General features: G+C 40.4%; 2 protein-coding genes across 2 annotated transcripts in view; both read right to left on the reverse strand.

Moving 5' to 3' along the window:
• Positions 1-1580: 1580 nt before the first annotated feature.
• On the reverse strand, positions 1581-2353 carry TIMM13 (translocase of inner mitochondrial membrane 13). Its single transcript, XM_027472148.3, has 3 exons — positions 2126-2353; positions 1927-1995; positions 1581-1813 (listed from the first exon to the last, which is right to left on the reverse strand). The coding sequence occupies exons 1-3, from the start codon at positions 2261-2263 to the stop codon at positions 1715-1717; spliced, it is 306 nt and encodes a 101-aa protein (XP_027327949.3). The 5' UTR covers positions 2264-2353; the 3' UTR covers positions 1581-1714.
• A 1377-nt stretch (positions 2354-3730) lies between these two features.
• The window catches only part of LMNB2 (lamin B2), a 31505-nt gene continuing 8076 nt past the window's right edge, over positions 3731-27159 (reverse strand). Inside the window, exons 2-12 of the mRNA XM_027472027.3 lie at positions 25712-25848; positions 19577-19733; positions 18839-18964; positions 17364-17534; positions 14667-14792; positions 14231-14451; positions 13318-13609; positions 12723-12830; positions 11739-11858; positions 10240-10341; positions 3731-9027 (exon numbers count right to left, since the gene is read on the reverse strand). Of these exons, the coding sequence (XP_027327828.3) occupies positions 8986-9027; positions 10240-10341; positions 11739-11858; positions 12723-12830; positions 13318-13609; positions 14231-14451; positions 14667-14792; positions 17364-17534; positions 18839-18964; positions 19577-19733; positions 25712-25848 (1602 nt within the window). The 3' untranslated portion in view covers positions 3731-8985. The remainder of the gene's footprint in view (positions 9028-10239; positions 10342-11738; positions 11859-12722; positions 12831-13317; positions 13610-14230; positions 14452-14666; positions 14793-17363; positions 17535-18838; positions 18965-19576; positions 19734-25711; positions 25849-27159) is intronic.

Below are 27159 nucleotides of genomic sequence, written 5' to 3' on the forward strand. Positions count from 1 at the left end.
ACAATTGCATTTGTTCTGAAGAAAAAAAATGCTGCAAAGCTCATGCGTAAAGCCTTAGACAGACCTGGACATCTCTTCATAGGCTTGACCATCAAAAGAGAACAGAGAGGTTAAATTCTGTTAGTTTCCCAACCCCAATCCTAGGCTTTCACAGGTAAGCTGTGCATCTGGGTACAGCCGTAGGTTTCTTCTTTCCCAACCTGTAGAATCATAGAACGATCTAGCTTGAAAAAGACCTTCCAGATGAAGTCTAGCCATCAATCTGACCCACCGAGTCCCGTCTCTGTCATATCCCTTAGTGCCACGCTCATCTGGCAGTGAGACCCACAACATTCCCAGCTAGAGCGCCAGCAAGGGGGGAGACCTGGCTTCTGGGCTCAGCTCACAGCAGGTTCAGTTCCAGAGCTGGAACACTTTAGGGATGTTCCCGCTGCTGAAACAGGACTGCTGCACAGCCAGGACCACAAAATTCAAACTGAAAGAGAAGTAAAAAGACCCCTGTAAGAACATGGCTGGAAGGCACTTGTATTTTCAAGTACTCAGTGTGCTTGATTTGTGTGGGAAACTCCAGTTTAGTTTCAATTATTCCAAACTTCGAGATCTCTCTTAATATATTATCTTGTGAGAGCACTTTCTTCCCTGTATTGAAGCCACCACACTGGAAGATGAAATGAAATCCAGTTCCCCCTCATTCCTTTGATCATCCTAGCGGGTTAAGAAGTCAGTCTCTTCTGGTCTGTCTCTCTGCCCCAGCCAGTACTGAAATATTTTATAAAATATGGAAGTGCTGTAACAGAAGGAATTCCGAAAACGTCATTACAGGGGTACAGGCATTTTTAATATCCAACACACTGCTCTTCCAGCTGCTGGCAGACCACACAACACATAACGACCATTCCAGGTGTGGTGTGCAAGCTAAGCACAATACTGTGTACCTGCAAAGGAGAAGTACCATTACGGAAGTGCTCCTTCCCAAAGAAACGAAACCTGAAAGGTAGGCTCCAAGATGGAATGCTCTTATCAGTGCCAAACCGGAAAGTTACAGAAAATCACAGCCACACATTTATTTTTTTCCTTTGAAGAAATCAACCTGTGTAGTTCCTAACCCATTTCATACACGGTCTATCACTCCGAAGGTGTGCTTGTACAACTATTTGCAAGGCTGTGCTGCGAGCTCAGTAAGTACGCCCTTGGCTCCCAGTGCACTGCTTGAGCTAAATCTTCATTTCAGCCCCGCCAACAGCTATATAAACACAAGGGAGGAAAGGGCCAACTGCGGCGTGGGGAGCATCTCATTGCAGTATTTCTACTGATGAAAAGGGACTAGGTAACTACCTGATGGCTGGGTCCAGGCTTGCTTCCTGGGCAAGGGCAGGCACTCTGCTGCTGGCTTGGCCCCCCCTTTTCCACAGAAGGCTCCTTGCCTCGCACAGCCGGGATTTATCAGCCGCTATAATATGCCTTGGCCAGTTGGGACCGTTGGGAAGGGCACGAGGCAAAACAGCAGCTCACGACGGCTCTCGAGGCTGGAAAATTCACTCACTCCTGGGTTTTGGTGCTAATAAAAGCCAAAGGATGCAAACGGTTCAGCGAGGGTTTATTGCTCTGCCACGGCAGGGGCTGGGGAGCCGGCGGGATCTCGCCCCCAACCACCTGGACTGGCCGCTTGTCCCTTCCCCGCATGGTCCCTCCCTCGTCCAGGAGCCGGGAAGCTTCACATGTTGGCTCTCTCCCGCTGCAGCCGCGAGTTGTAGGCTCGGGAAACCGTGTTCCAGGAGTCCATGTAGCGGTCCATGCACATGGCGATGCACTTCTGCGGCAAAAAAAATAAAAAAAAAATAAAAAAAAAAAAAAAAAAAGGCCCTGAGCTGGGGAGCGACGCCGGGGTCACCCCTCGGCTCCTCGCCTTGCCCCGACCGCGCTCACCTGCTCCGAGTTGTCCAGCGAGCCGCCCGGCTTCCCGATGCACTTCCGAAAGCATTTGTCCGTCATGCGCTGCGGAGAGAGGCCGTGAGAGGCGGCCGCGGACCCCGGGCTGGGAGCACCGGGCCGGGACCGCCGCTGCCGCCCCCCCTCCCCCCTCCCCGCCGCTGAGGCGCAGCTCAGGCCCCGCCGCCCCCCTCACCTGTAAGAGCTCCTGCGCGTTGGCCACGGCGATCTGCACCTTCACCTGCTCCATGATGAGCCCCGGGTCCAGCTTCCCTCCCCCGCCACCCCCGGAGCCGAAGTCGGAGCCGAAATCGGAGCCGAAGCCGCTCTCCATGCCGCAAAGTCACCGCGGGCAGCGGCCCGCACGCTGCCGCCCAAATGGCCGCCGGCCGGAACTACAGCTCCCAGCGTGCATCGCGGGAGGCCCAGGGCCGGGACTACAACTCCCGGCACGCCCCGCGCCGCGCTCCCTCAGCCGCCCGGGACCGCCGCCGCCGGGGTGCTCGCACCGTGGGCTCCGTTCCCAGGTCGCCAAATAACTCGCCCGTTCCTGCTGGGTGGGCTGCGAGTGCCAGACCTGTGACATTTTGCGAGTTAAATACGGCGCAGCGCTGGGGTATCGGGTTTAAAGCAGAGCCTCACACGCTGTGGCGGCGGGAAGGGAGCGAAGTCAGCTTTACCTCAGAGAAAAGCGCTAAAAAATGTCCTCAGGTGCCACTTCCCAACATCACGGTGAGCAGTAGGATTTGGGCACCCTGCAGAGAGCAGCTCCCCGCTGAACCTTCTCGTTATGGGATTGAGCCGTGTTCCCTCCAGCCTAGACACCTGGCTCAGCAAAGCGGCTCATGCCCTGAGCACCCGCACAATGGGACAGCCTCCAGGATGCTGGAGGAGGTCATGGAATCAAATGGAGGATGGTAACACGTTCTGTAGCTTTTTTTCAGGTAGATGTGACACACAAAGGATGTTGCTGTTGCCCTCAGCATTACAGGAGAGCTAAAGCCAAAACTGGTCTCACGTTCAGTAGCTAGACAGCAATCAGAAGACAGCGTATTGCAAAACCACATCATGCCTTTGTGGGTCCATCCACTTAAAAACAGATGCACCACAGTTCCTGCACCTCAGCATTCCATGCAGCTAATGCTGAAGGTAGGGTGGTTACGCAGCGTAGAAGTTTATGAGTACAGACAGGTGAAAAGAAGTGGACTGTGAACCCAGAAGACTGCATTCTGTTTACTTTCTGTTTATCCAAAATCCAGGTATTGCTTTTTCAAATGTGAGAAAATGGGATGGTTTGGGCATGGTCAGAAAAGCAAAATAGTTAATTGCAAGGTGAGGTAGGTTGATGATGCGCACGGGTAATCACAGCAATAGTTCAGCCCATTTCTCAGTTCCGAAGTCTCTCAGAATCTGCTTTTTACTCTTGAGTCAGGAACATGTTCACTAAATGGAAACAACCCCTGCACTGGAAGGGCTCCACAGGGACAGTGGGATGATGAGAGAGGGAATGGAAGTTGATTTGTTCCTGACACTCAAGTTCTTCCTGCTGCTTGAGTTAGAAGCAGTGCCACCGATCAGTAAGGACAGCAGTTTCCCCATAGCACTGCCTGTGTAAAATTTAAAAGAAAGGGCTTATTTGTTTCTGGACACACCACTTCATTCAACCTTTTAAATTTTTTTTTTTAAAGGAGCGCAGAAAATTCGCTGTCCCATCTCACTATACACAGGAAGGGCTCCTGTGATAAAGCATCTCCAGCAGCCCAGGTTACCTCAGCATTGGTTTAAATGAAAGACAAACAAATAAAATGCAAAACATTTATTTGAGTGTGTTGTACAAAAAGTTTCCAGTCATAAAATGTATATTACAAATCATTGAAAAAGACAAGACATTTGGCATGCATATTCTAAAAAGAAAAAAAAAAAAACACTTTGAAATGGTAAAGTCTAGATCATTATGTAGTTTTCATGAGCTCCATGTAACATTTTCATTCTTTTGCTTGTATTTCAATTTGTAACCTTTCTCTCAAGTCATTTTAAAAATCTGAACCTCCCAAAAATTAGTTTTCAGCAGCTGACTGAAGATGGTCAGTTAAACCGGCCAATGACCAGAGCTAAATAAAGTCTGTGCTAAAAAAAATAAAAATTAAATTAAAATCACAATTCAAGTCACAAGGCATCACTGTTATGAAAATAGAGTTCAACCCAGAAGGTACTATTGTGCCCAAATGTAAAGCATTTTTGCTTAACCTTGTTTAAAACAGCTTATTGCTTGTACTTTTAGTGTAATGATGATCTGGGTAGCTGGAACAGAGTAACATCCACCTTATGGACAGAATTGTCACTTCATTAAAAGCTAACAAGACAATTTAGAAGTTCAATAAGACACTTTTTTTCCTGAACTCTAAGTCAATTCACTGCTAGTGCTATTTTAAACAGAGTCTTTCAACATTAAGCAACCTTTTCACACTCTAGACCTTAGCATTTCAAGAAAGGCATTATGCTTACAAATAATAATTGTATGTAAATATGGTCTTGTATAAAAACAAAAACACTTAAATTATTTTAAAGTGGTTTAAAGCTAAGCACGTTGAAGGGCAAATAAAAATTCTGTTTCCCAGGCCATTTTAAATGTTTGACAAATGAAAATTTCTAATTTGTCTTGACATTCAGCTAAAACAATACTTTCAAAAATGCAATCACTATCTCACCTTCCACTCACTGGTTTACAACAAGGCTTTGTCTCCTGGTTATGTAGGATGTGGGGTTTGGACCCAACAGTGGCAATAAAATCCAGTATCAAATATGGATTTGCCTTCGTTTAGAGATAAGACTTCCAAAACAAGATACAGAAAGAAGAGACTGAATAGCTTAATAGTGAGGAAATATTAGAAGTGGCTACACAACATAGAAAACACAGATCATGGATGTTTGCATACAGCATCAAAATCTTCTTGGTACACACGAAAGAAAAATATTCTCAAATGTTCTGGTGTGTAGAGAGGATTTCTATGAGCCTCTTCTAACCAACCCTGCTCAGGTTGCAGTTAAAAGGCCTTCCTACAGGATGAGCATTAACAAGAAGGAAAAAGGGTGTATAAAAAAAATAGTAAGATCCCTGAACTGAACATGAGGTGTCCTGTTGCTCAAGGATAAACACACACAAAGAAGTGAATCTCCTTTCACAGTAAGGTCTGCTTCGCACTGCAATATGATTTTCGTGATTAACACAAGCTGCAGACAAACTCGTCTGGCTTTTACATTACAGTCCATGGGAAGCAGGTGTTTTTTTTTCTTCCTGAGACTTTTGGCTCCTGCTACAAACACAAACAATGCCAGCTAACTCCCACCTAATGGCAAAACAGTGCTGAAGACAAGTGATCAATACATCAGTGTAAACTACTGTTTTTGTCAGGGCAAATCCAGAGTCCTAAGCTAGCCTAAGAACACAAACTGTGAAACAAAGGTGTGCAGCAACAAAGCAATCATAGCCACTCTATTACATGGAATAAGTCACTGCAATACAACGGCTTAAGTAACAAATATAGAAGTGTGGTGAAAGAAGTGCCGTGAAACAGAGGCTCTATGTAATTGTATCTCACTCTGCAGGACTCCATGTTACCCATGGTTTTGCAGACGGCTGGATTTGTTCAAATAACCATTTTTACATAGTACAAACTTAGGAGTAGGTATACATTTACCAGTATTTTATGTGATTCTCTGCTCTACACAATGAAAAGATCAGCTTAACTATCTTTCTGTAGTTACGCTGTTCTTATTCCTTCCCCTTCACCCTGGTGCAAATTACTCAGGAATAATTTTTATTATTTCATCCAGAATAAAATTGTTTGCTTGTTCTTCTGGAAGGAGAGCATCCAGATGGGCAGTTACACTCAAATACCTACTCTGACATAAGCTATACTGGTTAATTTCTCTAATCAGAGAAGCCTTAAAATCATTTTTCCTGATAAATCAAATATCTTATATATCAAATACCTTCAAAGCACTACACTTGGTATCAGACAATGGAGTAGAAGTGTGATCATCTAAATTCCTCAAGAGTGGTGACTGGCTCACCTACAGGATCAAATAGGAAAAGGGACACTGCTTTTTATTTGAACAAAAAAAGCTTCCTTTAAAGAGAGAAGCTAAAGAATCAATGCTTTTTGCTTTGGTAAAGCCAAAAAAATTAATCTCCTAGTAAGGAGCACCAACTTTAGACTGATAGTACAGAAAGTGAAAGTAGTTATACTGAAGCTCAGTATCAAAAAGCAAGCGAAAAGGATAGTGTCTAAAGAAAACAAACACAAAAAGAAAACAAGAAGTGGAATACAGTAGTTTTTCTGTGTCTTTTAGTTTACAGCTTGGAATTATTTCTTGAATTCTAAGTAGCCATTTAGAAAGCACTGTGGTGATGGAATCACACATTCAGACTGCTGTATTAAGCTTCTCCCACAGTATCAATCATTGTTGTCTATGAACACCTATTTACGCCTAAACTTAAGGAAAAAAGGAAGTGTTTCTAAAGTTAAAAGAACAGCTTCAAATCTAAGGACAAATTCTGCAGACTGTTACTGAAGGGCACAGTGCTCACCACAAAACACCTGCAAGCACTGATCCTTAAGGCTACAAGAAGACACATTTCCCATACAGTAGCTGTTAAAAAAAAAAAATATGGCTCAGGTAGCAAGAGGTTCTTCCTCATTCAAGCTGCCTTTCTAGCCCATTCTTTACAAAAAAAAAAATCACAGAAAAAACGCAAATGAACTGCACATTCATTGCTTAGTATTTAAGATCACAGAACAATCTTATATTTACAGGACAATCTTAAAGGAGAATAAGAAATCTGAAAACTGGCCAATGTAAAAAAATAAATATAGATCTTAAGAAACGATGAAAAAAAAAAAAACCCTCAAACACTATGGAAGGATATTATAGAAGCTGTGGGTCAGACAGGGAAATAATGTCCAGTGGTTGGAAGGTGCATTGCAAAAATATTTTTACACTGATTGCATTCATTTGTGTAACAGCAATTTAGAAAAGGTAATTGGTAACAGTATGTCTGAGAAACATAATTTCATTAGATATGTTTTAGAGAGAGAAAGAAAGACATGACCTACTACATATTTAACCTTCTACGCAAGCAGAGTGGGAAAATTATATTAGAAAAATGGCCAACAATGTCAATAAATTGATCCCATTAGCCCAAACAGCCAAATCTTCCTACTGCTTTTTTGTAATGTATCTTTTGATAACAAGCATAATTCTAACTTTGCATTAGTTTAACGTCAGTAATTCAATTATCCCACCCAAAGAGAGAAAAGCAGCATCTTGAATTTATTTTTAGATGGCAAAATATATCCATAGAAGTCACTGCTGTTCCCACCCTGCTTGCATTGCAAAGCCTTCAGTCAGAGCCACTAAACTGACTTTCTAGGTTATATCTGTCAGTCATAACATTGTTCAGAGAACATACATCCAAAAGCCACCGAAAACATTCAAACCTTGTAGTCTGTTTGATGAGTCTAAACTATTTGAATGACAAGATCAGAGTTCAAGAGTGCGGGTAAAAACAGGATTCTATGCTGTCATCAAATGGTATCCAAACTACTATTGGGGAAAAAAAATATTTCTTGTACAGTAGCCAATACGTTCTTTGAACAGTCAATTACTTTTCCTAGTGCTTAAAGATGCACTGCTATCTGAATATTAACCTTAGGGGAGTCAGTTACCTCCACAAAAATGCAGCATAGGAAACCTGAAGCTAAAGGGACATGGTCAGAGACAAAATGCATCACACTGAAATAAAAATCATCTGCTACTTATACAAAGCATTCTTTATATAAAAAGGATTATTCACTTCACTCACTGTTACTTTGAGGATCTGAATACTGCAAAGCAATACTTATGTCCAAACCAACAGCAGTTCCTTTTAACTTTAAAAAATGTCATTAAACTATTTCTGTGCTATTTTGCAAATAGTGCTTAATATATCTTACAATGCCCCTCGGAATATATGACAAGTATGAACAAGCTGCATCTAGGTTTGACTAAAAAACTCAACATTTACACAGGATAACCTTTAAAACTCCAAATATTTATCATTGCCAAAAGTAAAAATATTTTCAACATTAAAATCTTAAGTCATTCTGTTCAATGCGGAATATGTCAAAATGGTTAAATCATGATGCTTAACATCATAAATACTGTACATCACAACTTGCATTCACAATTTAACAAGATCTCATTTGTGACAATGTCAAAATCCCTGGAAAACACAACAATTAAAACTCTGTTTTTGACACTTCCATACATTAAGACGGTGTCTATCTCAGGAAAGCAGAAGCCATCACTCTCCATCTTCCAAAGTAATGATATGGAGCTATGGTGTTGACAAGATTCAACTGTTTGTACTAGGCTGTCAAATCCTGGAGCAGGACAAAATGCCACGGTCCTGAGCCAAGACCAACAGAAAATGCAACTACCCTTTGTTACTTCCACTGGTGGAGTAGCGTTTCTAATGAACGCAGTGTACAATTTTCTTAAGCTGGGCACTGCTGAGGACACCATCAACTTATTACCATTTCTTAAAGGACAAACTATCATGAATCAATCCTGAGGCCCTGCATTTGAACATGTTTTCTTAAAATTCCCTCTTTTTTTAAAATATAAGTTATCCTGGTTATATATGCACCGACTATAGATTTACCATACACTCAAGGAGTCTCGTCTCATTTTAAGTAAAAAAAAAAAAAAATCTCTTCTGCTGCAGGTTTGAACATAAGACTTTAAACTCTGTATGGGGAAAAAATTTCAGTACAGTGATTCAACAAGAGGGAGAAATAAAGAAATCTATTAAAAATTCTGGCAGTTTTGTTCAGTAAAGGTTTTTTTTTTTTGATTTTTTTTTATAAAAATGTACCAAGGAGTAAACTTCAAAGAAATCAGATGATACGTATAAAAATAGTTTTCAGTGGCTCTGGAAGGAAAAAAATAGCAAAAATAAAAGGAAATAAATGGAAAAAATAGCAAATAATAGTTTCTTTTTTTCTTCTTTCTTCACATCACTGCGCATCCTCTAGAGGTTGTTCTGGGATCCCCCTAAAATAAGAAAGACAGTGTTAAACTCAACTACATGACAGTGTTAAACTTCATTACATCCTTACTAGCTCTTGATATTTTAAGACTAGATTCTGGTTATCATCTCAGATGGTAAAAGCAACTTTTTCCTAGTTCAGTTATGTTTAGAGAACATTGCAACTATAGATAAAACATATTACACACCACAATCTAGCCAGCATGAAGACACTGATACATTGGTTGTTGTAGTTTTCTGTAACAGATTGAGAGGTTAATCTTCATAGTTTCAACATGGACAGAGATGGCAAATGAAAATCATAATGTCATTGGCTTTAGAGTATTAATTTACTCCCTTTATTTCAAATGTTGTTTCAATTTGAGAGAGATTTATGCTGCACAGCTGCTTCTTTGGGTGGAAAAATATGTTTCATTTGCTTTACAGTATGACTACAATGTTCAATCTCCTTGAAACAAAGAAAAAGCTTTCAGAACTCAGCTTCAAACCTGCATAGAATTAGTTCTCCATGAAAGAGCTATTAATGGTCACTGATCAAATTAACCAAGTGTTTCAGACTGAAATAATAGGAAATATTTTTCTAGAATCACTCACATAAAGCATCTTTCTTGTTTTCATTCTGCTGACCACTGGTTAATTAAATAAGTTATGAAAACAAAGAGGTGGTTTACATAAATCAGGTTTATTTCAAATGTAGCAAGTATATACTAAAAATAAAGGAGCACTCCTCCCTTCCTTTTTAGTGGTTACATTTCCCAGTAGTTATATTCTGCTTACAGCAAGAATGACACTTTTTTTCTTATGGAGAAGCAAATACTGGAACGGGAGATACTGGCCCAGCAAATACTGTCTGCTAACACTAATATTACCAACCCTAAATATAATTTAAGTCATTGCAGCGCTGTAAACTTGTGATGTGTAGCATACTTCCACTGGTATTCCAGCATCCCAATCTGACACTAAACTTCACTTGAGCTGTACAATTATTGACTCAAGTAGCAGTTCCTGAAGGAATTGCTCACACTGTATTCTCTCTGCACACTGTAGCGATGCTGCAGAGCTGCAAGCTGTTCTGATATTGCCCTCTGCAAGCATCTGTTGGAAGAATGGACCAGAAACTCAGAGCTAGTGAAAACTTGAAGGGACCACCACAATCTCATTGCTGTTTTATCTAACCAACCAGGCACAAATTAAAAACCTGGTCTGCATCTTATTACCTGTTGGTTGAAAATGTCCTCCTCTCCAAACTCTGCTTCATCCTCTTCCTCTTCATTCTCTTGCATGACTACCGATTTAGTAACAGTTCTCACTGCAACTTCCTACACAAAAGGAAAGACAAGGAGATGGCCCATAGTTTTTGCTATACCATCAATATAACACCCCACTTAAAGTTTTGAGGATTCAAAGCTATTTGCTCCAGATTCAAAGTTAGCTGTGCAACCAAATACCTGTAACACCCTGAAAAGCACAAAAACATTCCTAGTTCTAACTACCAAAAGACAAGTAATGTAATTTAGCTTCAGGAATTTTCTTTCATTCCATAGGTATTTGAGCAGTAGCAGCCATGTTTCAGGTGGCCATTACTCAATTTTATACAAGCTCGTAGCAGACTCAGCTAGGAGCTGTCTGAGAGATATTGTAACATCAGAAACTAAAGTTTTTCATTATGATTACACAGCATTAAGAACATTCATTATTTGTTAAACTTTTTGTACCTATTGCATGTGAATTATCAGGACAGTCTTCCAAACCAGGCACTAAAAAGAATTTTAAAACATCAGGGAACTTCCTTTACTACTACTTTTGAACACTTTATTAGCAGTACAAAATTATCCTGTAAACCTTGCAGCCTTGAAATTGTAGGAGCAAATTTTTAGTTGTGGAAAAAGTCGCCCTCAACATACACTTCTAAGCAGGGATACTACAGGTAATCACAGCAGGTAAGGACATGGATTTGAAGTATTTCCAGACACTATTTTAACCACTTCTTCTATTTGAATACTAAGCCAGAGAGCTTTCTATCTATACAAATGACCCTCCCTCCTACCTTGTCCTGTGCTGCTGTTCAGGCACAAAGTGCTTCCACAGAATTGCCAGCAAGAGAGGCAGCACGAAAACTGATACAACTGAGGTCTGTTTCAGTTTCCTATTTCTATCGGACCACTGGGATAATGGCACATTTATGAGTAACAGCCAAATCACGATCTTCCCTTGCAGGAGTCTTCTGCAGGGATAGTTCGAAAAAACAGTTGTGGGCAGATGTAGGACAACGAAGAACACAGAGAAAGCAGTGCCAAATGAAAACTTCTGATATACTTCCAACACTGAAAAAGCAACTATCTTTCCACATTAATAATGACACTGCATCACAAAATATGGTGGGTCCTACACATTAACTTTTAATTGCCAGCAATATTTATTTTCTCTGCCTCTTTGACTGAAAACACAAACTTAAATGCCAAGCAAATCCACTACTAGCAGGAAGTTTTTCTAAAAATGAGAAAAAAGTAGTCTACGGATGTAATAAGGATAACAATCACAGTTGTCTGAAGTTTCCAAAATCAAAGATACAGGTATTTAATTACTTCAGTGTTGTAACTTATACTATATTAGAAGACAATGGGGGAAATTTTTGTCTGTTTTGTTTTTCCCAAAACAATTTCATCAGTTTAGGAGATAACCCAGCTCACTTTCTTATTCAACAGGCAGAGCCTACCTCTCCATCAGAGTTTACGAGGTATGTGCGGATATTGCCTCCGGTGCCCCAGCTGCCTTGATTCTTCCACACGAGAACAGAAGGAGGGCTATGAGATACACCTGCATCTGCACCCCAAATCTAGTGAGAAAGACGTTCTGTAATCAGGTATTTGTGTACATTTTTTTAATATCCAAAAACTTCTAACTCTCCCACTTCACTCTCCATGTTAGTTTTGTTTTGGAACTCCAGTGGTAATTTTACCCTACTTTTGCCTATGCCAGTACTTTTAGGAAGACATTCTCAGTCTGCAAAAAAATTAACACTAGCCATAGTTAAAGGCAAGAGAAAAGAAGTTATTCTATTATTGCAGTCATCAATTCTTTTCTGAATATAGCAGTTTCTCCTACCACAGTCTCAATGACTACACTGTATGAAGCCGAGCCATAAAATGCAACTTGTAATGTACCAATTTCATTTTTGGCATGCATCTGAGCAATTGATACTTAAGTAGTAATAGCTGGAATTGATCAAAGGAAAGCCTTTTTTTTTTTTTTTTAATTCTGAAAGGACATCTATTGCAGACTAAATATCAAACATAAAATTACAGAAAAGCAGCTGTTCTACTGTATTTAAGGCTTAGAGTATCTAGTCTTAAAGTCTACCAGTTCAAATAAATGCTCCAAAATTTTCTTGTTTAATGAAGTAGAGCAAGATTAATGTTCCAAGCCTGGACAAAGGTGTTTGAAAATCAGTCCTTGCCTCTCCTCCCACCCCAAATACCTTTTCATCTCTTTGTGTCACAAATAGTCTTAAATACTAAGTGTTAATATGGAAATCCAACTTGTATTTTGCCTTTCTGTAACTGAAATCCTACTCTTCTAAAGTAAAACACAAGAAACCAGAAGTTATACCCTAAATCAGGCCAAACCAAATGTTAGATTTACAACTGCTACAATATCAACAAAATAACATTGTTTTTGACATACTTGAAGTATGACTTACTGTTACAGTCTGCCCAGCCCTGAGGACATACTTCGGAGTAAATTTATAAGCAATTTCCTCTCCGTCTCCGATTTGTCTTTTCAGTCTCCAGTTACCCAAAGACTGATCCTAATGAGAAAAGTCAAAGTTATTCAGGGTGAGCAAAACAGAGCAAACAGGCATCAGAACTTTCCCTAGATCTTTTTCTATTACATTTATTTACATGGTTGTTAGACATCTGCATTCTAACTTGAAAATATTTTTCTATACCCAAAAATAGTGTTATTTGTAAATCCTGCAAGGTCATTCAGCAACAATTTAAGAGATATTTCACAGTTCTGTTACAGCCAGCAAGGCTGTTTTCAACAAGCTAGGTACCAGCACATATGTTTAGATATTCAGGGCACAAACTGCGTTCTCTTCCTGCATCAAACACTACACTCATGCTAGTGCAGTGTAGTAATATTCACCTTTCAAATGCCACTGTTAATTACTGCAGGATGACACACCTTGAAAAATGCAATTTCTCTCAAGAGACTTTATCTACGTGCGCTTATTAGGCTGTGCAACATTTCAATTTAGCTTCTTCTTTCCTAGGAGTTCAGCTGGCACTCACCTTCTCCGAGTTGTTCTTCAGTTGAACATATTTGCCCTCCAGGTCTATCTCATCTATGCTGATACTTCCAGTAGCTGAAGCTTGCTGGGACATTTGGAAGCTACTGCTACTACTGCTGCCACTAATACTTCCAGTGCCAATTCCACTTGTTCCACTGCCTGAAAGCTCCTCTGCTTCAATACGTTTTCTCTTGCCTCGGGAAGAGCGAATAAGTGAAGTGCTGCTACTGCTGCTGCTGGAGGTAGCCCGAGAGACTGTAACACGGGAGGAGGGACTTGGAGAGAGCTTCAGCCTGAGCAAAATCAAGCAAGCATTTTATTGAAATGGAAGAAAACTAAGTGAAGATTTTTTTTTTTTAGCTCATTCAGGGAACTACACACAATAAAATGCAAAATACACTCAGTAACCAGACTGTAATATGCCCCAAAACTGATAGCAGCCTCACTGTGTCTTGCCAGCAGGACTTCATATAAAGGAAGAGGGAGGCTATCCAGTCCTCTCAAGTTTTCTAGTAACATGACTACATGAGGTGAAAGTGCTTGGCAAGAGCAACGCAAATCACATCATACCTCCCTCCAGTATTTCTATTACTAAACACACTATTCTTGGCCTAACAATTTAAAAACAGGAAAACATAGAAGTATAAGCACTTAAATACAAAGAGGAGATGAATGTCAAGTACAGAATAAGTTGCACCACACATTGAGATCATTATGAAAAACCAAACAATGTAAGGACAGGTGTTTGGACAAGAACAGCTGCAAGTGTTCCATGTAACACACTGCAGTGCAAAGCCAATGTGACTGCAGGGAACTGTGATATGGTCACTTCTGCTAAAGTGGTTAAAAAAAAAAGTAAGAAACGAAAATAACACTTGCTAGTCCTAACATAAGCATATGGAATCTGTACTTACCTTTCCTCTTCTCCTTCCAGGAGTTTTCGGTAAGCACTGATCTCCATATCCAGTGCTAATTTCACATCAAGCAGTTCCTGGTATTCTGCAAGCTGCTGCTGCATCTGGTCCCTCATTTCTGTCATCTCCCTCTCCTTGGCATCTAGCATCTTCCTAAACTTATCCCGTTCACCAGCCATCATTTCCTCCAATTCATGAATACGATCTTCTGCTGCACTAGCCTAGGGAGACAGTATAACAGAAAATCCAGTTGGCATCCATGTAGGGTGCAATAAAAAAATAAGTTAAAATTTACTACCCTCCCAAAAGAAGATAAAACATTTATCTCCGTAAACTTCGGAAAATATGGAGGGACAGAAATTTGAGTATTTGCAAACATTACAGTGCTTTATATTAAAAACGAGAGCAAAGTTTGCCCCTTTTTCCCCTTTTATACCTGTTTCTGAAGGCCAGAAAGCTGGTAGCTGAGAGATTCTATCCTCATGCGAGCTTCCTTCAACTCCTCCCGAGCTGCACCAGCAGCTTTGTCATTTTGGTCAGAGGCCAGTTTGGCATTCTCCAGCTGGAAGGCAAGTTTTATAAAAGTCAGTTGCATTGAGATAGATATCCTGAAAATACCCTTTCGGTAGGAAAGGGAAGACATTCAACCTTAAATAATTTTAAACGGAAATCTAGTAAGTTTATGACCAGAATTTCATAATATCAAGGAAATATCCTAAGAACCTGTCCCAAGAACCAAGAGAATTTGAGTCATATTCCTGTAAGATTATACTTGCAGCCTTATAGTTTCTAAAGACTCAGGTTCATGTTGCCACACACAATCTGCCTTCTTACCATAAAAAAAGACTCAATGGACTGGAGCAAGCGTTAGCAAGTTCATGTCCTGGTCTAACAGTTCCCTGGATGCCCAGGATGCAGGTTGAATAAAGAATTTCATTAGCGTCATGTCTCAGCTGTCCAACTGTAACTTCCTCAGTTGGAGACAGGATCCTGATGCTTACAATCTTTTAACAGATTCTTCAGGCAGGAATTAGCCTCTGCTCTCTGCATCCACACAGCACAGAGCGTTTTTCTTCTGTCCCTTTTGAATCTGCCACTGGAGAGTTATGATCACTTTCCCTACTTCTACTGAAAAATAATAAAGATTCACCTTCTCTGTGCCATTCATCCTTTTCCAGACATCTTTCCCTTCTCTTGACTCATCTCTTTTTCCAAGTCAGTTTTCATTTTAAACATTCTTCATGCAGGACCTATTTCATACTTTTGATAGTCTCCTGAGCTGGTCTTCTCTGTATTACTCTATGCTACCTTTTCCAGAAGGACCAAAGCTACACACAGCAAGCACTCCAGATAACAATCCTGCCATAGAGGCAAAATGATGCTTTTGATTTTTTTCTATTTTTTTTCTAGTGGTTCTAGATAAAAGATCTGGTTTTAATTGTTATTTTCATCTAGTGAATAAGCTTCATTTCTAGTGGCCAATTTTAGTCAACTCTGACAGAGCAATAATGGAGTTCAAAGCTATTACATTATAAGTTGCACTGAAATAGCAACAGAATCTTCCTTGGACCATGACAAGTCAATCCAAATATCTGGTTGTATAAAAATATGTGTTCCTAACTTCCCTGAATAATGTCAAAATAGTTAACTTATTTATATTATATATTATCCATGTTGTTATTGCCCTTTGAAATAGTTAATTTTTTTTAGATCAATGTTCCTCAAACTGCAAATCATCAAACCAAAGATCTCAAAGGGAGTCTCAAAGTGGATTGTGTGGGAGAACAATGTTAGCAGCACCACAATTTATCCACCACAAGAAGAATTAGAAGCGTCTACAATTATTGCTAAGTATTTTCAATAACCAGAAGATTGACAGTTACTTTATTCCTTCAGGTAGAGTAATTAATATAAAAATATATACTTGTAGCCAGCAATTGTACCATTACCAAAGCTGCTACTCCCCTCATACCCCCAGTGCTGAATAAACTGGGCCTTGTTAACTCAAGATTTGTACAGGCAAATAAAACAAAATAGAATCATAGAAGTTGGAAGAGACATTCAAGATCATCTGGTCCAACCACCATCACCTACTGTCAATGTCACCCACTAAACCACTTCCCTAAGCACCATGTCCAACCTTTCCTTGAACACCCCCAGGGATGGTGACTCCACCACCTCCCTGGGCAACCCATCCCAATGCCTGACTGCTCTGTCTGAGAAGAAATGTCTCCTCATTTCTAACCTAAACCTCCCCTGGCACAACTTGAGGCCATTCTCTCTAGTCCTATCACTAGTTACCTGTGAGAAGAGGCCAGCCCCCAGCTCCCCACAACTTCCTTTAAGGTAGTGCAAACATCTTAAGAAGTTTAAGAAGCATTCTTCTGGATCAAATTACTCCTCACTATACTCACACCTCCAATCTTAACATACTACAGTTTTCATCATCAACACCATCCAATATCTCGTCTGACACCCACCCCCGATGAAACTACAACTCCACACAGTAATTTTCTAGAATCCAAAACTAACTTAGATCATTTAAATGTGGTAATATTTACACACATTTACTGTATCAGGGCTAGTAAAAGCATTGCAAAGGCCCCAGTAAGAGAAAAGTGACTATGCAACCTTGTGACATTCCCCTCAAAATGGCCACAATTAGATTGGGCAAAGGCTTGTCCTGAAATCCACCCATTCCCCGAGCTCTCCAACCCATTCCTTCTGGTAGTCAGCAGCAGTTCTTAGAGCCAACTCACTCCACCTCCATTTTGGAGGAAAAATTGGATCTACTGGTATTTAAAAAATAAAAATCCACCTTATAACAGAAGGCACTGTCTAATAAGGTATGGGACATCCCTCTTCCCCACTCTGTCCTCCTCAGTGATCAGAAATTCCAAGAGTTCTCTTGGAAACTGGCCTTTCTCAGCTAATGCTATTCCTGGCTATTACCTTGGGCTATAACCTCAGTGGAAATGGACCTGCACACAAGCACAAGAGGAAACAGACAGCAGAACAACGCTTGTTTAAAGTATAATTACTAGTCTGCTTAAAAGCAGTAGGACTAATGGAAATGGTTTTATTTCCCTGACCAGAGTTCCTGGCAGACAGCGCTGTGGATAGCAGTCATTACCTTAGCCTGGTAGGTCTGCTCCAGCTCCAATTTGTACAGTTTGACTTGCTCATCATGTTGATTTCGCAGATCCTCTAGGGCCTGAGCCATCTTGGATTCATACTCCTGCTGACGACTAGTGTCCACCTCGACCAAACGATGTTCATGCCGTTTTCTTGTCTCCCTTATCTCCTGCATAAAAAATAAAAAAGATAAAAAGATTAAGCTCCTGCTGCTTGGTGGTTCTACCCCACTGTGCAGCTGAACTCCACTATAGCCACTCTCTCACTCCCCCCCCTCAAAGAAAAAAGGGGAGAAAACACAATGGAAACAGCTCAAGGGTTGAGAAAAGGACGGGGAGATCGTTCAACAATTATCACAGTCAAAACAGACTCAGTACAGGGAGGTTAATGTAATGCATGGCCTATCACTAGCAGACTAGAACACTGAGAAACTAAAAGCAAACCAAAAACACATTCTGCCCCTATCCACCCTCTTTTACCTCCTCCTCCCAGGCAGTGGTCAGACACATGGTCTGATTTTTTGGGTGGATCCCCCTTTGGGGACCCAGGAGTTGGACTCAATAATCCTGGTTGGTCCCTTCTAACTTGGATATTCTGTGATTCTATACTCCAGCACCTGTCCTTAGCCACACAGCCTTGCCTAGCCCCTTAATTCAGTTTGAGCACTCACTTGATTCCATGGTAAAACATAACTCAGCCACTACATTATCAAATATTAAACTCAATACGAAGAACCAGAAGTATTTCCTAGTTAATCAGACCAAAATGGTTTGGTGCATGGTCAGCCAAACATCACATCTGGCATGGGTGAGATGAGAGGTGGAACATGTGGCAGCTGTTCAGAGCACTAATTAAACGAGCTCAGGCTGCTAAATAATCAGAGGTCAGAGCTGGTGTTCACAGGATGAAATAAACTGACCTGATATGTTTACTACTAATACACAAAGGCCTTGCTTCCCTTTCTCATTCCCCCCAGTCCTCACATGTGCATTCTCACTACTTGCTTTAGAAAAGCTCTAATCCTCCTTAGAATCACTATGAGCCAGTTCAACCCACTAAACAGGCAGAAAATTACCCCAGCAAAAAGCAGGGCAATTGTATACTGTTCTCATCAACGAATACAGGTTACACTCAGGTCTAACAATCACTGAGGGTGGTGCAAGTAAGGGGCAGGGCCATGCAACCAGGTGTAGAGAAGGGGAATAAGACTTACCCTTTCACACAGCAAGCAGTTACATTAGCTCAACGGCCCAGGGAACAGTAATACCCTTGTCACTTGGCTCTTATGCCTATGCAACCACTGATTTATCATGCGACTCTTGCAAAACCTTTAACTGTTTTATTACTTAACCAATTCATAGCAAGAATAATATTGATTTTCCCTACGTGGACTAGCTAGTAATGGTTTATAACCAGTCTGAACAAGATCTACATACACTTCACAATATAATGAGATTACGAGGTTGATAATACCTCCTCAAACACATTCTTCCTGAAATCCAGATCCTCTTGCAAGCTCTGGCACCGATTTTCCAGGTCCACACGCATGAGTGTCTCCTTCTCCAATTGCTTCTTAGCCACAGCATGACCATCTTCAGCCTGGTAGAGAATTTGGAAGGTAATGATTTGACTGGATGTCTTTTTTCCCCATCCACAAGCCCTTTATGGTCCTCAATTGATATTTTTGGACCAATAATCCATAACAATAGATCTAATCTCAAATTACTAATTAAAAAAAAAAAAAGTGAAAATGTGTGCATGAGTACTTCGAAAAGCTTTCATGTTTATAAAGCACCTGTTTAAACCACAGGATAATTTCAGTGCAGACTGGTAATAAAACCAAGGATTATTAATTTCTCAAGCATATATTTCATGTTCTTTTTCTTGCCAGCACAGTCCCACTGGATACTTCAGCGTAAGTTTAAAATTAACCAGGATGTTACAAAGGACAACATTTAGTAACTAGAAACATTTACCAAATATTTTTAAGTATTTTTTTTCACTATCAAAATTTCTAATATACCATGTTACTTTGGTTCTTTCACAAACATTTCTTAAAATTTATTTTTATATCCAAGAAGAGAAGGTAAAAATTAACCCTAAGTGAACCGAAACAGTGATGTTCAAATATAAACTAACAACAAAATTATTTATTTATTTATTTACAAGGAACAACCTTTCTCGTGCTGAAGGAAACATTCACTGCCATACCTTAGCAAGTTGGGCACGCAAATCAGCCACCTCTGCTTCCAGAGTGCGTTTCTCATTCAGGACAGTATTGAGTTCTGCTTCGCTTCTATGGAACAGCACTTCAAGATCCTTAATGCGACCTTGAGCCACAGACAAATCTGCATCTTTCTTTTTGTAGCTGAAACAAACAAAATTTACCTATATTTACACATGGATGCACACACACCTTGAGAATACCCTGGCTGCAATTACAGATTTGTGTTACTATACGCTTATACTATGACTGTTGTGCCACTAGGTGGCTCCAACTGCAGCTAATTAAAATAATCATAAACCTGTCTTAGAACTCAGCTTGTGCCAATGTATTTAAGTGTATTGCCTAGAAAAGATGAACACATCGCTGGCAGGCAAAAAAAAAAAACCTACCAAAAATTCTATCTACTAGTCTTCATTGCAAAAGAACTGTCCCAAGAAGTGGGAATTCCTCTCTCATCTGTTTCTTCACTTACACTTGAAGCCTCATCATCTTGATAGCTTATCAAAGAACGTCGTAAAGGACAACAACATCAAAGATGGGTATTGTGAACAAAAATACCTAAATGAAATATAACTGTTCTCTGAAGCTTTTCAATCACCACCTCCTGTTGTCATGTTTATTAATGCAGCAGGAAAGCTGCAAGCAGCAAAGTTAAGTGCTGTAATAAAGAAATCATCCTGCCATGTTTCTACTTCCACACTGTGGTGGCTATTCCACTCTGAGGAACAAACTTAAGAGCTTAATTGCATTAGGAGAATCAGAATAATATAAATATTTTATCTTAAAAAGAATGATGTTTCAAAAGCACCTGAGCACAACTTAGAACCTAGTTCCCATGGATCTTGCTTCCCCTCTGGCCCTAGCACCAGCGTGTCCCTTCTGCTGTGCTCATTTTCAGCAGAAGCACAGAGCAAGCACATTGACACCGTGGCTCCTTCCAAATAACTTTATTGATCCTTTCACACTGAGGGAGAGCCTAACCCAGGTAAGGACCTCCCTGGGAAAAAGGGTAATGATGACAAATCCCTTCCCTTCTGTGATGGAGAGATTTGGCATTCTGAGTCTAGCGGCATTACTTTATCTGGCTCCCTTTACATATCTCATCTTTGCCACATGCTGACAAAGAGCAGCTCTACAGTCCTGGAGTAGTAATTAACAGGATGTCTCAACACCTCCCAAAGCCTGGGAACTCTCAACTCATCCCACTGGCCTTATACCTCATTTTTCTTTCCATATTGTTCTCACCCCTAAGTTGGATGAAAAACTATGGTACAGTTCTAAACATGTAGAAAGTACTATTCCATCTTCCACCTGGCTATGAGACAATGAAGACCTTATGCTTTTATCTATATACTCCAAAGCCTTCTGGAGCTGATTTTTTGTTTTCTTGTTTCGTTTGGAAAACTGCACAGCTCACAAAAATATAATTTAAAAGATAGGCAGTTTTATTACAACAATGTAGACAATGAGAAATGAAAGCATTTTCTGAAAAGACTTCCCTCAGAGAAAACCCTTTTAAGTTTAGTTAAGATAGGATTTAGATGCTTTGACTTAAGAAGCTCTGGGATACCTGCAACATCCAGGTTATGCCAGCATTTATGACATAGAAAGGATGTGAGGGAGGTTCAAGAGATTGACATTCAGGCATATGAATACTAATTGTGTTGTCCAGAAATCACATTTCATGTTACTAACTAGAAAATTCAATTGAAATGTGTATAGATGCTAACATATTGACCAATGGCTCCCTTCTGTCTTCTGCAGATGACTCCGTAATTTGGAACCCAAACTAATTTTGCTTGACTCCTCTAAAGAAGATGAGCATCAACCAGCAGGGCACAGAAGCAAAGGTGGCTAAAGGCATCTGGGGCTGTTTTAATAGGATGTGCCTGGTAAAGCATGACAGTGATTATGTGTGTCCAATACTGCACCCAGTTATGGACTCCCAGTCCAAGATGTCAATAAACTGGAACAAGTTCAGTACTGGGCCACCAAGATGTCCCGAGAGTTGAAGTACATGCCCTCAGAGCAGGGGCTGAGGAAACAGAGCCTGACAAGCCTGGAGATGAACCACCTGTGGAAGGACCTGACCAGAATGACAAGATGTTAAAGAAGGAAAAATGACAAATTAATGTGGGTTTTTGTTTTGTTTTTTTTTTTGGGGGGGGTTGTTTTGTTTTAATTACACAGAGAAATCCAGACCCTGCTATTTGCATGGACAAAATTAGACAAAGTTATCAGTGAAGAGCGGTGGGCATATGCATAAGCACAGATGAATTTGAAGAGTCAGGGTGAATTTAGCTTTTGTAAAGGGAAGATAAGCTTCCCAATAAGTCAGTAAAAAAGCATTTGGAAAAGAAAGATCAACCTAAGCCAGTCTGCTTGGACTCCCAAGGTTTCAACAACATCACTTGCCAAAGATGGCCCAATTCAATATGATCTGCTCTAAAGAAAAAAAAAAAAAGGCTTGGGATGCTTCTTTTTGTTCAATCATGCCAAGTACTAAAACACAGAAAAGGTTAGAACATCAGTATGCTACATGGTAAATAATAAATAAATAATTAAAATATCTGCTAGGGTATCCAAAACCCCAAGGGATATGTATCTGTACTCACACAATACTGGGGTGATAACATTTGTCACTAGCTGAAGAAGCTGCCTGAGTACATGGCAGAAAGACATCAGCATAAATGCTTGCACTGACAGACAGAACATGTTCTCTCCTAGACCATAAACCCTGACATAAATCCTCATGTAGCAAGCAAGGGTCTTGCAGCTTCCCAAGTGTGCTGGTGTTGTGCAAGCAGACAGCCTCAGGAACAAGCCAAGAGCGGAGTAAGCCTCGGGCTCCCTCCTGTGCATGAACTGGGCCCAACATCACCACACCCAGCCACACCCCAGGGCCTTCCTGGAGCATCCTCAGCACTTCCAGGAAAGTGTTTTCCATACCAACAAACACAGGCTTTAGCAGAGAAAGACAGGGAGAAAGGTGTCTCTTGAAGATGTTAGCTGTATCTTGAAGGCATCTCTTGGAAGTTGGCTATATTTATGGTGGTAGCTAGAAAAGCCATACAAGCTTGTAGCTCCGCAACTAAAATTCAGTTCAGTTTCATCTTTAGGAAAAACTTCCCTGCACCCTTTTCAGCCATTGTTTTCTCCTACTGTGACTCCCCCAACTATCCATTTCCTTCCCTCTCTCACATGGGAGACCAAAGGAAAGATGCCCCAAGCCAGAAGCCTGCTGTCTCCTTTCCCAGGAACCCAATCTATTCCAAGCAATCAAGGGAACAGCAATGCCTGGGATCCCTCCTGGCATCTCTAAGCCTGCTACGAGCTTGAAAGAGACACTGAGGTAATTGTAAGCAACCATAAATTACAGGCTGACCTGCTCTTCCATTATACACAAAGCACTGACCTAAACTTGGCATGGGACCAGAAGCATCTGTCACAGCTTGGGCAGGGGGGATTTCGGTCATCAGCTGGCTGTCAAGAGGACACCCTGCAAACAGACTTTTCAAAGCTGTGTTTGCAAGACTCATATCTGAGATCTGGCCACATCACGAGCATAACTTTCCCTATGTCCCCAGATAGACACAGCAGGAATACTCCAAGTACCTTACAAGCATCTTAAGGGACCGGAAGCAACTTGGTAGAAGAAAATTCAAAGCCAAGAAAGAATTCAGTTCTACTGCTATAAACTAAGGACAAAAAAAAAAAAAAAGTATTTTCCTCATATTTAGCCTATGAGCAGAATTACCCTGTCAAGTCAGGGAAGTGACAGATAATGGTACTCAACTCAATTGTCCAAGAAAACTACAAGGGAGGTAACTCAAGGGAAAACACCATCGCCACCACTTCAACTGCACAATGTTCTGCAAAATATTTGCAAAGTCTCTTAGTGTTGTCAAAAGCCTAAAGAACAGGAGACAACTTGCAGTGATTCTCATCAGCTGCAAAGCGAAGATAGTTCTGACAAAAATATCTTAATCAAAGCATAGAAATACACACCCTGCATGCAGAACAGGAAATATGAACCAAATTCCTGGAGATACTGGGGCTGTTCGTTTCTGGAGCTTGCATGAAAACCCAAGCAAGCAGAATATTTGCTATCACCAGGACAACCCTGATGTCCATCTAACTCTGACTGCCATGCAAAACATAGTATCTGAAATCAACATTAGGACTGTGTCCTGGTTTCAGTTAGGACAGAGTTAGTTTTCTTCCTAGTAGCTGGTAGGGTGCTGTGTTTTGGCTTAGGATGGGAAGAGTGCTGATAACATGCTAATGTTTTAATTGTTGCAGAGCAGTGCTTACACCAAGCCAAGGACGTTTCAGCTTCTCACTCTGTCCTGCCAGCAGGCAGGCTGGGGGTGCTGCAAGAGCTAGGAGGGAACAGACCCAGAACTGCTGACCCAAACTGACCAAAGGGATATTCCACCCCATCTGGGGTCATGCAAAACAATATATAGGGGTGGCTAGCCAGGGTGGGAGGGCTGGACTGCTCAGGGTTAGGCTGGGCATTGGTCAGCGGGTGGTGAGCAACTGCATTGTGCATCACTTGTTTCATACACATTATTATTCCTAGTACTATTATCATCATTATTGTTATTATTTTTCTGTCTTAATAAACTGTCTTTATCTCAACTCACAGGCTTCACTTTCCCATTTCTCTCCCCCATTCCAGAGAGGAGGGGAGAGGGTGAGCAAACGGCTGTGTGGTGGTTTAACCAAGCCTGCAGCTAAACACAGACTGCTGGCCCACAGCTTATAAGCAAGAAGTTAGCCCCAACAAGAGGGACATGGAAGTAGGACTGGGTGGTATACGTCTCTCTTAACTTCAGATGCCTATACACACCACAAGGTCTTCTTATGGTTAGGAAAGGCCTCAACAAGAGCCAGTGAATATTAAAGCACAATTCTTCCAACCGCACACACGCAAATTTTCTGATATGAAGCGAGCACCAAGTTCAATGGGCTTTATGGCGACTTATTCAAACAGAGATGTTTACACTACAGATATTTCATATTTGGCCATTTCATTTAGGAGCAAAGTCCACAAAGTCTCTCTGATGACTTTAACAACAGGGTCCAGCACAGAAAATGAAGATCCAGTGATAGAAAACAAAAATGCTCCATCATAAATAAATCAGCTAGTCCGAAAAAAAAAAAAAGAATATATTTCATTATTTGTATAACCAGTTAAATGAAGAAGGAAAATGGGAGACTTATGGTAGGCTTGTACTGGCATTGCCAGACTAAGAGCAATTTTATGTCCAACAGTGTTCACAAACATACTGACTTGCTCAGGAGAAATCCAAACATCCAAAACCTTATCTACTAAAACGGGTACCAAAATTCAATCAGAAGCAAAAATCTTTTAGCCATGGCATATATTCACTTTTAAATTAATTTTCAGCTGCTAAACAGTATTTGAGCACAAAGGCTCCCTAGTGCAAACAGAAATAATGGATTACATCGGCTTCATTAGCCTGTTTATTAGGTCAATTATCTTTACTGCAGACTAAACAGTATTTTTTTTTTTTTTATGTAGTCACTACAATGTCTCTTACAGCACGCTTATGCTGTAGCTTCATGCACTTTCAAGCCAACATCGCTTCTACATTCCCAGTGTGCTCAGGGCCATGAATTTCCCTTCTCCTTCATTTCTGCTATCAGACATGCACTGGACCAGACAATAAAATTGATAGTGTTTAAAAATTAACCTTCCTTGGATGGGTTAATTTTAATCTAGTTTCTCGATCCATTTTACTGAATAGCTGCATGCTTGCATGCTCACATCAGAAGAGACACAACAGGACAGAAGTGGGCACAATTGATTTTTTCAACATCTAGATTTCAAATTGCTCATCAAATCACAGTTTATTAATCTTCCATTTACAGATATGTTTGTGTACATACCAAGCTGATCATTTACTCTGACTAGCTGTACATTCTGAGGAATTCCCCTCTACAAGCCTGCACCTTCCCACTGATCTATAACACTACCAAAAGTCACCCACTAAGGCATTTTAAGAAGCATCAGCAGCATCAGTCATGTTGCAAATACTGCCCATTATCATATTAAAAAACAAAAAATGATCACACAGGGCTTTCCTTACCTTTTATTGAACTCCTCAAGTTCTGCTCTCAGTTTTCCGATTTCAATCTGTAACCTAGCCCTCTCTTTGGCGGTTTCATCCAGAACTCTTCGAGCATCAGCCAGTTCAGACTCGTAGAGACTCTTGATTCCACTCACCTGAAGTAAAAAAAAAAAAAAAAAAGTATTCAGATATGAGAACATCCCAAAGACTAAGCATCAAAGAACTGAAATAGATTAACAGGTTTCATTTAGCTTTCCTTAAAAAAGAGAGTGCATGATATGACTTTGTTGTTTAAGAGCATTCTATATTGAACATTCTCAATTATGCACCTACAGTTAATTGTGATCTAGTCCCAAAGACAATATTTCAGATTTATTCCCAGCAGAACATAACAAAACATACCAAGTTTGAAGTGTGCAAGTCTTCCAAAGAGATCAAGTGAAGCGAACTGGCACACCCCACAGGCAGACCTTAAATTATTCACACTTGTTTCCAAGATTGGTGTTTTGGGTGATTTTTTTTTGAAGCAGTAGGATCATTTAAAAACAAACTATGACAAACATTTTCTGGAATACAGACTGAAGTCCAATTTAGCTCCACTGTTCTTGTACTATGAAGCAAAAAAGAAACTGAAATGAGATGAACTACAAAAATACGAACTGTACAGAGAAACTCCCACTCCTGTACTCTACCTCAGAGGATAAGGATCTATAGACCTCTCCCTGTCCAGACTCGAAAAAAAAAATCTATTATCAGCCATTCAGACTGCAACAACACACATCAAAGTCTCCAACACCTGTAATTTTTTTTTATTTATTTATTTATTTTTAGAACATGAGATCATTTGAAAGGTGTATCAGATAGCAAGAATTTCAAGATAAGATTGTTGGTATTGCTTCTATCAAAGGGTGCCACAACAGCTATTATTGATGTAAATTCAGACAGAGCAGTAAGGGAGTGGGATGAGCCGAAAGCCGAACATACCAACTTTAGGAAGAGAAATTTCATAAAGCATAAAATGTAGAGACAAGAAAGACAACTGTGTTGCTCCTAGGAGTGCCTATTTCAACATCAGAGTGGCACCAACAACAGACTCAACCAACTGGTCTTCAAAAAGACTGATTAAAGGCAGTCAGGATATAATTCAGTTCTTGATAGAGTACATTTCACAACCCTTCTGAAATTAACTATGATATGACAGTCTGAGGGCTGAAAAGCCTTAGCTTGCAAGCACACTGCATACCAGAAACAACTTGGTTGGCTATCCATGTCATCTTACATCTTTCTCTAAAGAATTCATTCTTTCAAGCGTTATTCAACTTGTTTTGTTATTTTTTTTCCCATAGCTGATAGACAGGAATTGTCTGTGACACAAGGCAATACAACTCTGCATTACCAGTTACAAGATTCAGGAAGTTCTACAAAGATGTGTATCTTGACTGTGCTAAGATCCTTCATACAGCACT

The sequence above is a fragment of the Anas platyrhynchos genome, chromosome 29, assembly GCF_047663525.1.
Source record: "Anas platyrhynchos isolate ZD024472 breed Pekin duck chromosome 29, IASCAAS_PekinDuck_T2T, whole genome shotgun sequence".
Lineage (NCBI taxonomy): Eukaryota > Metazoa > Chordata > Aves > Anseriformes > Anatidae > Anas > Anas platyrhynchos.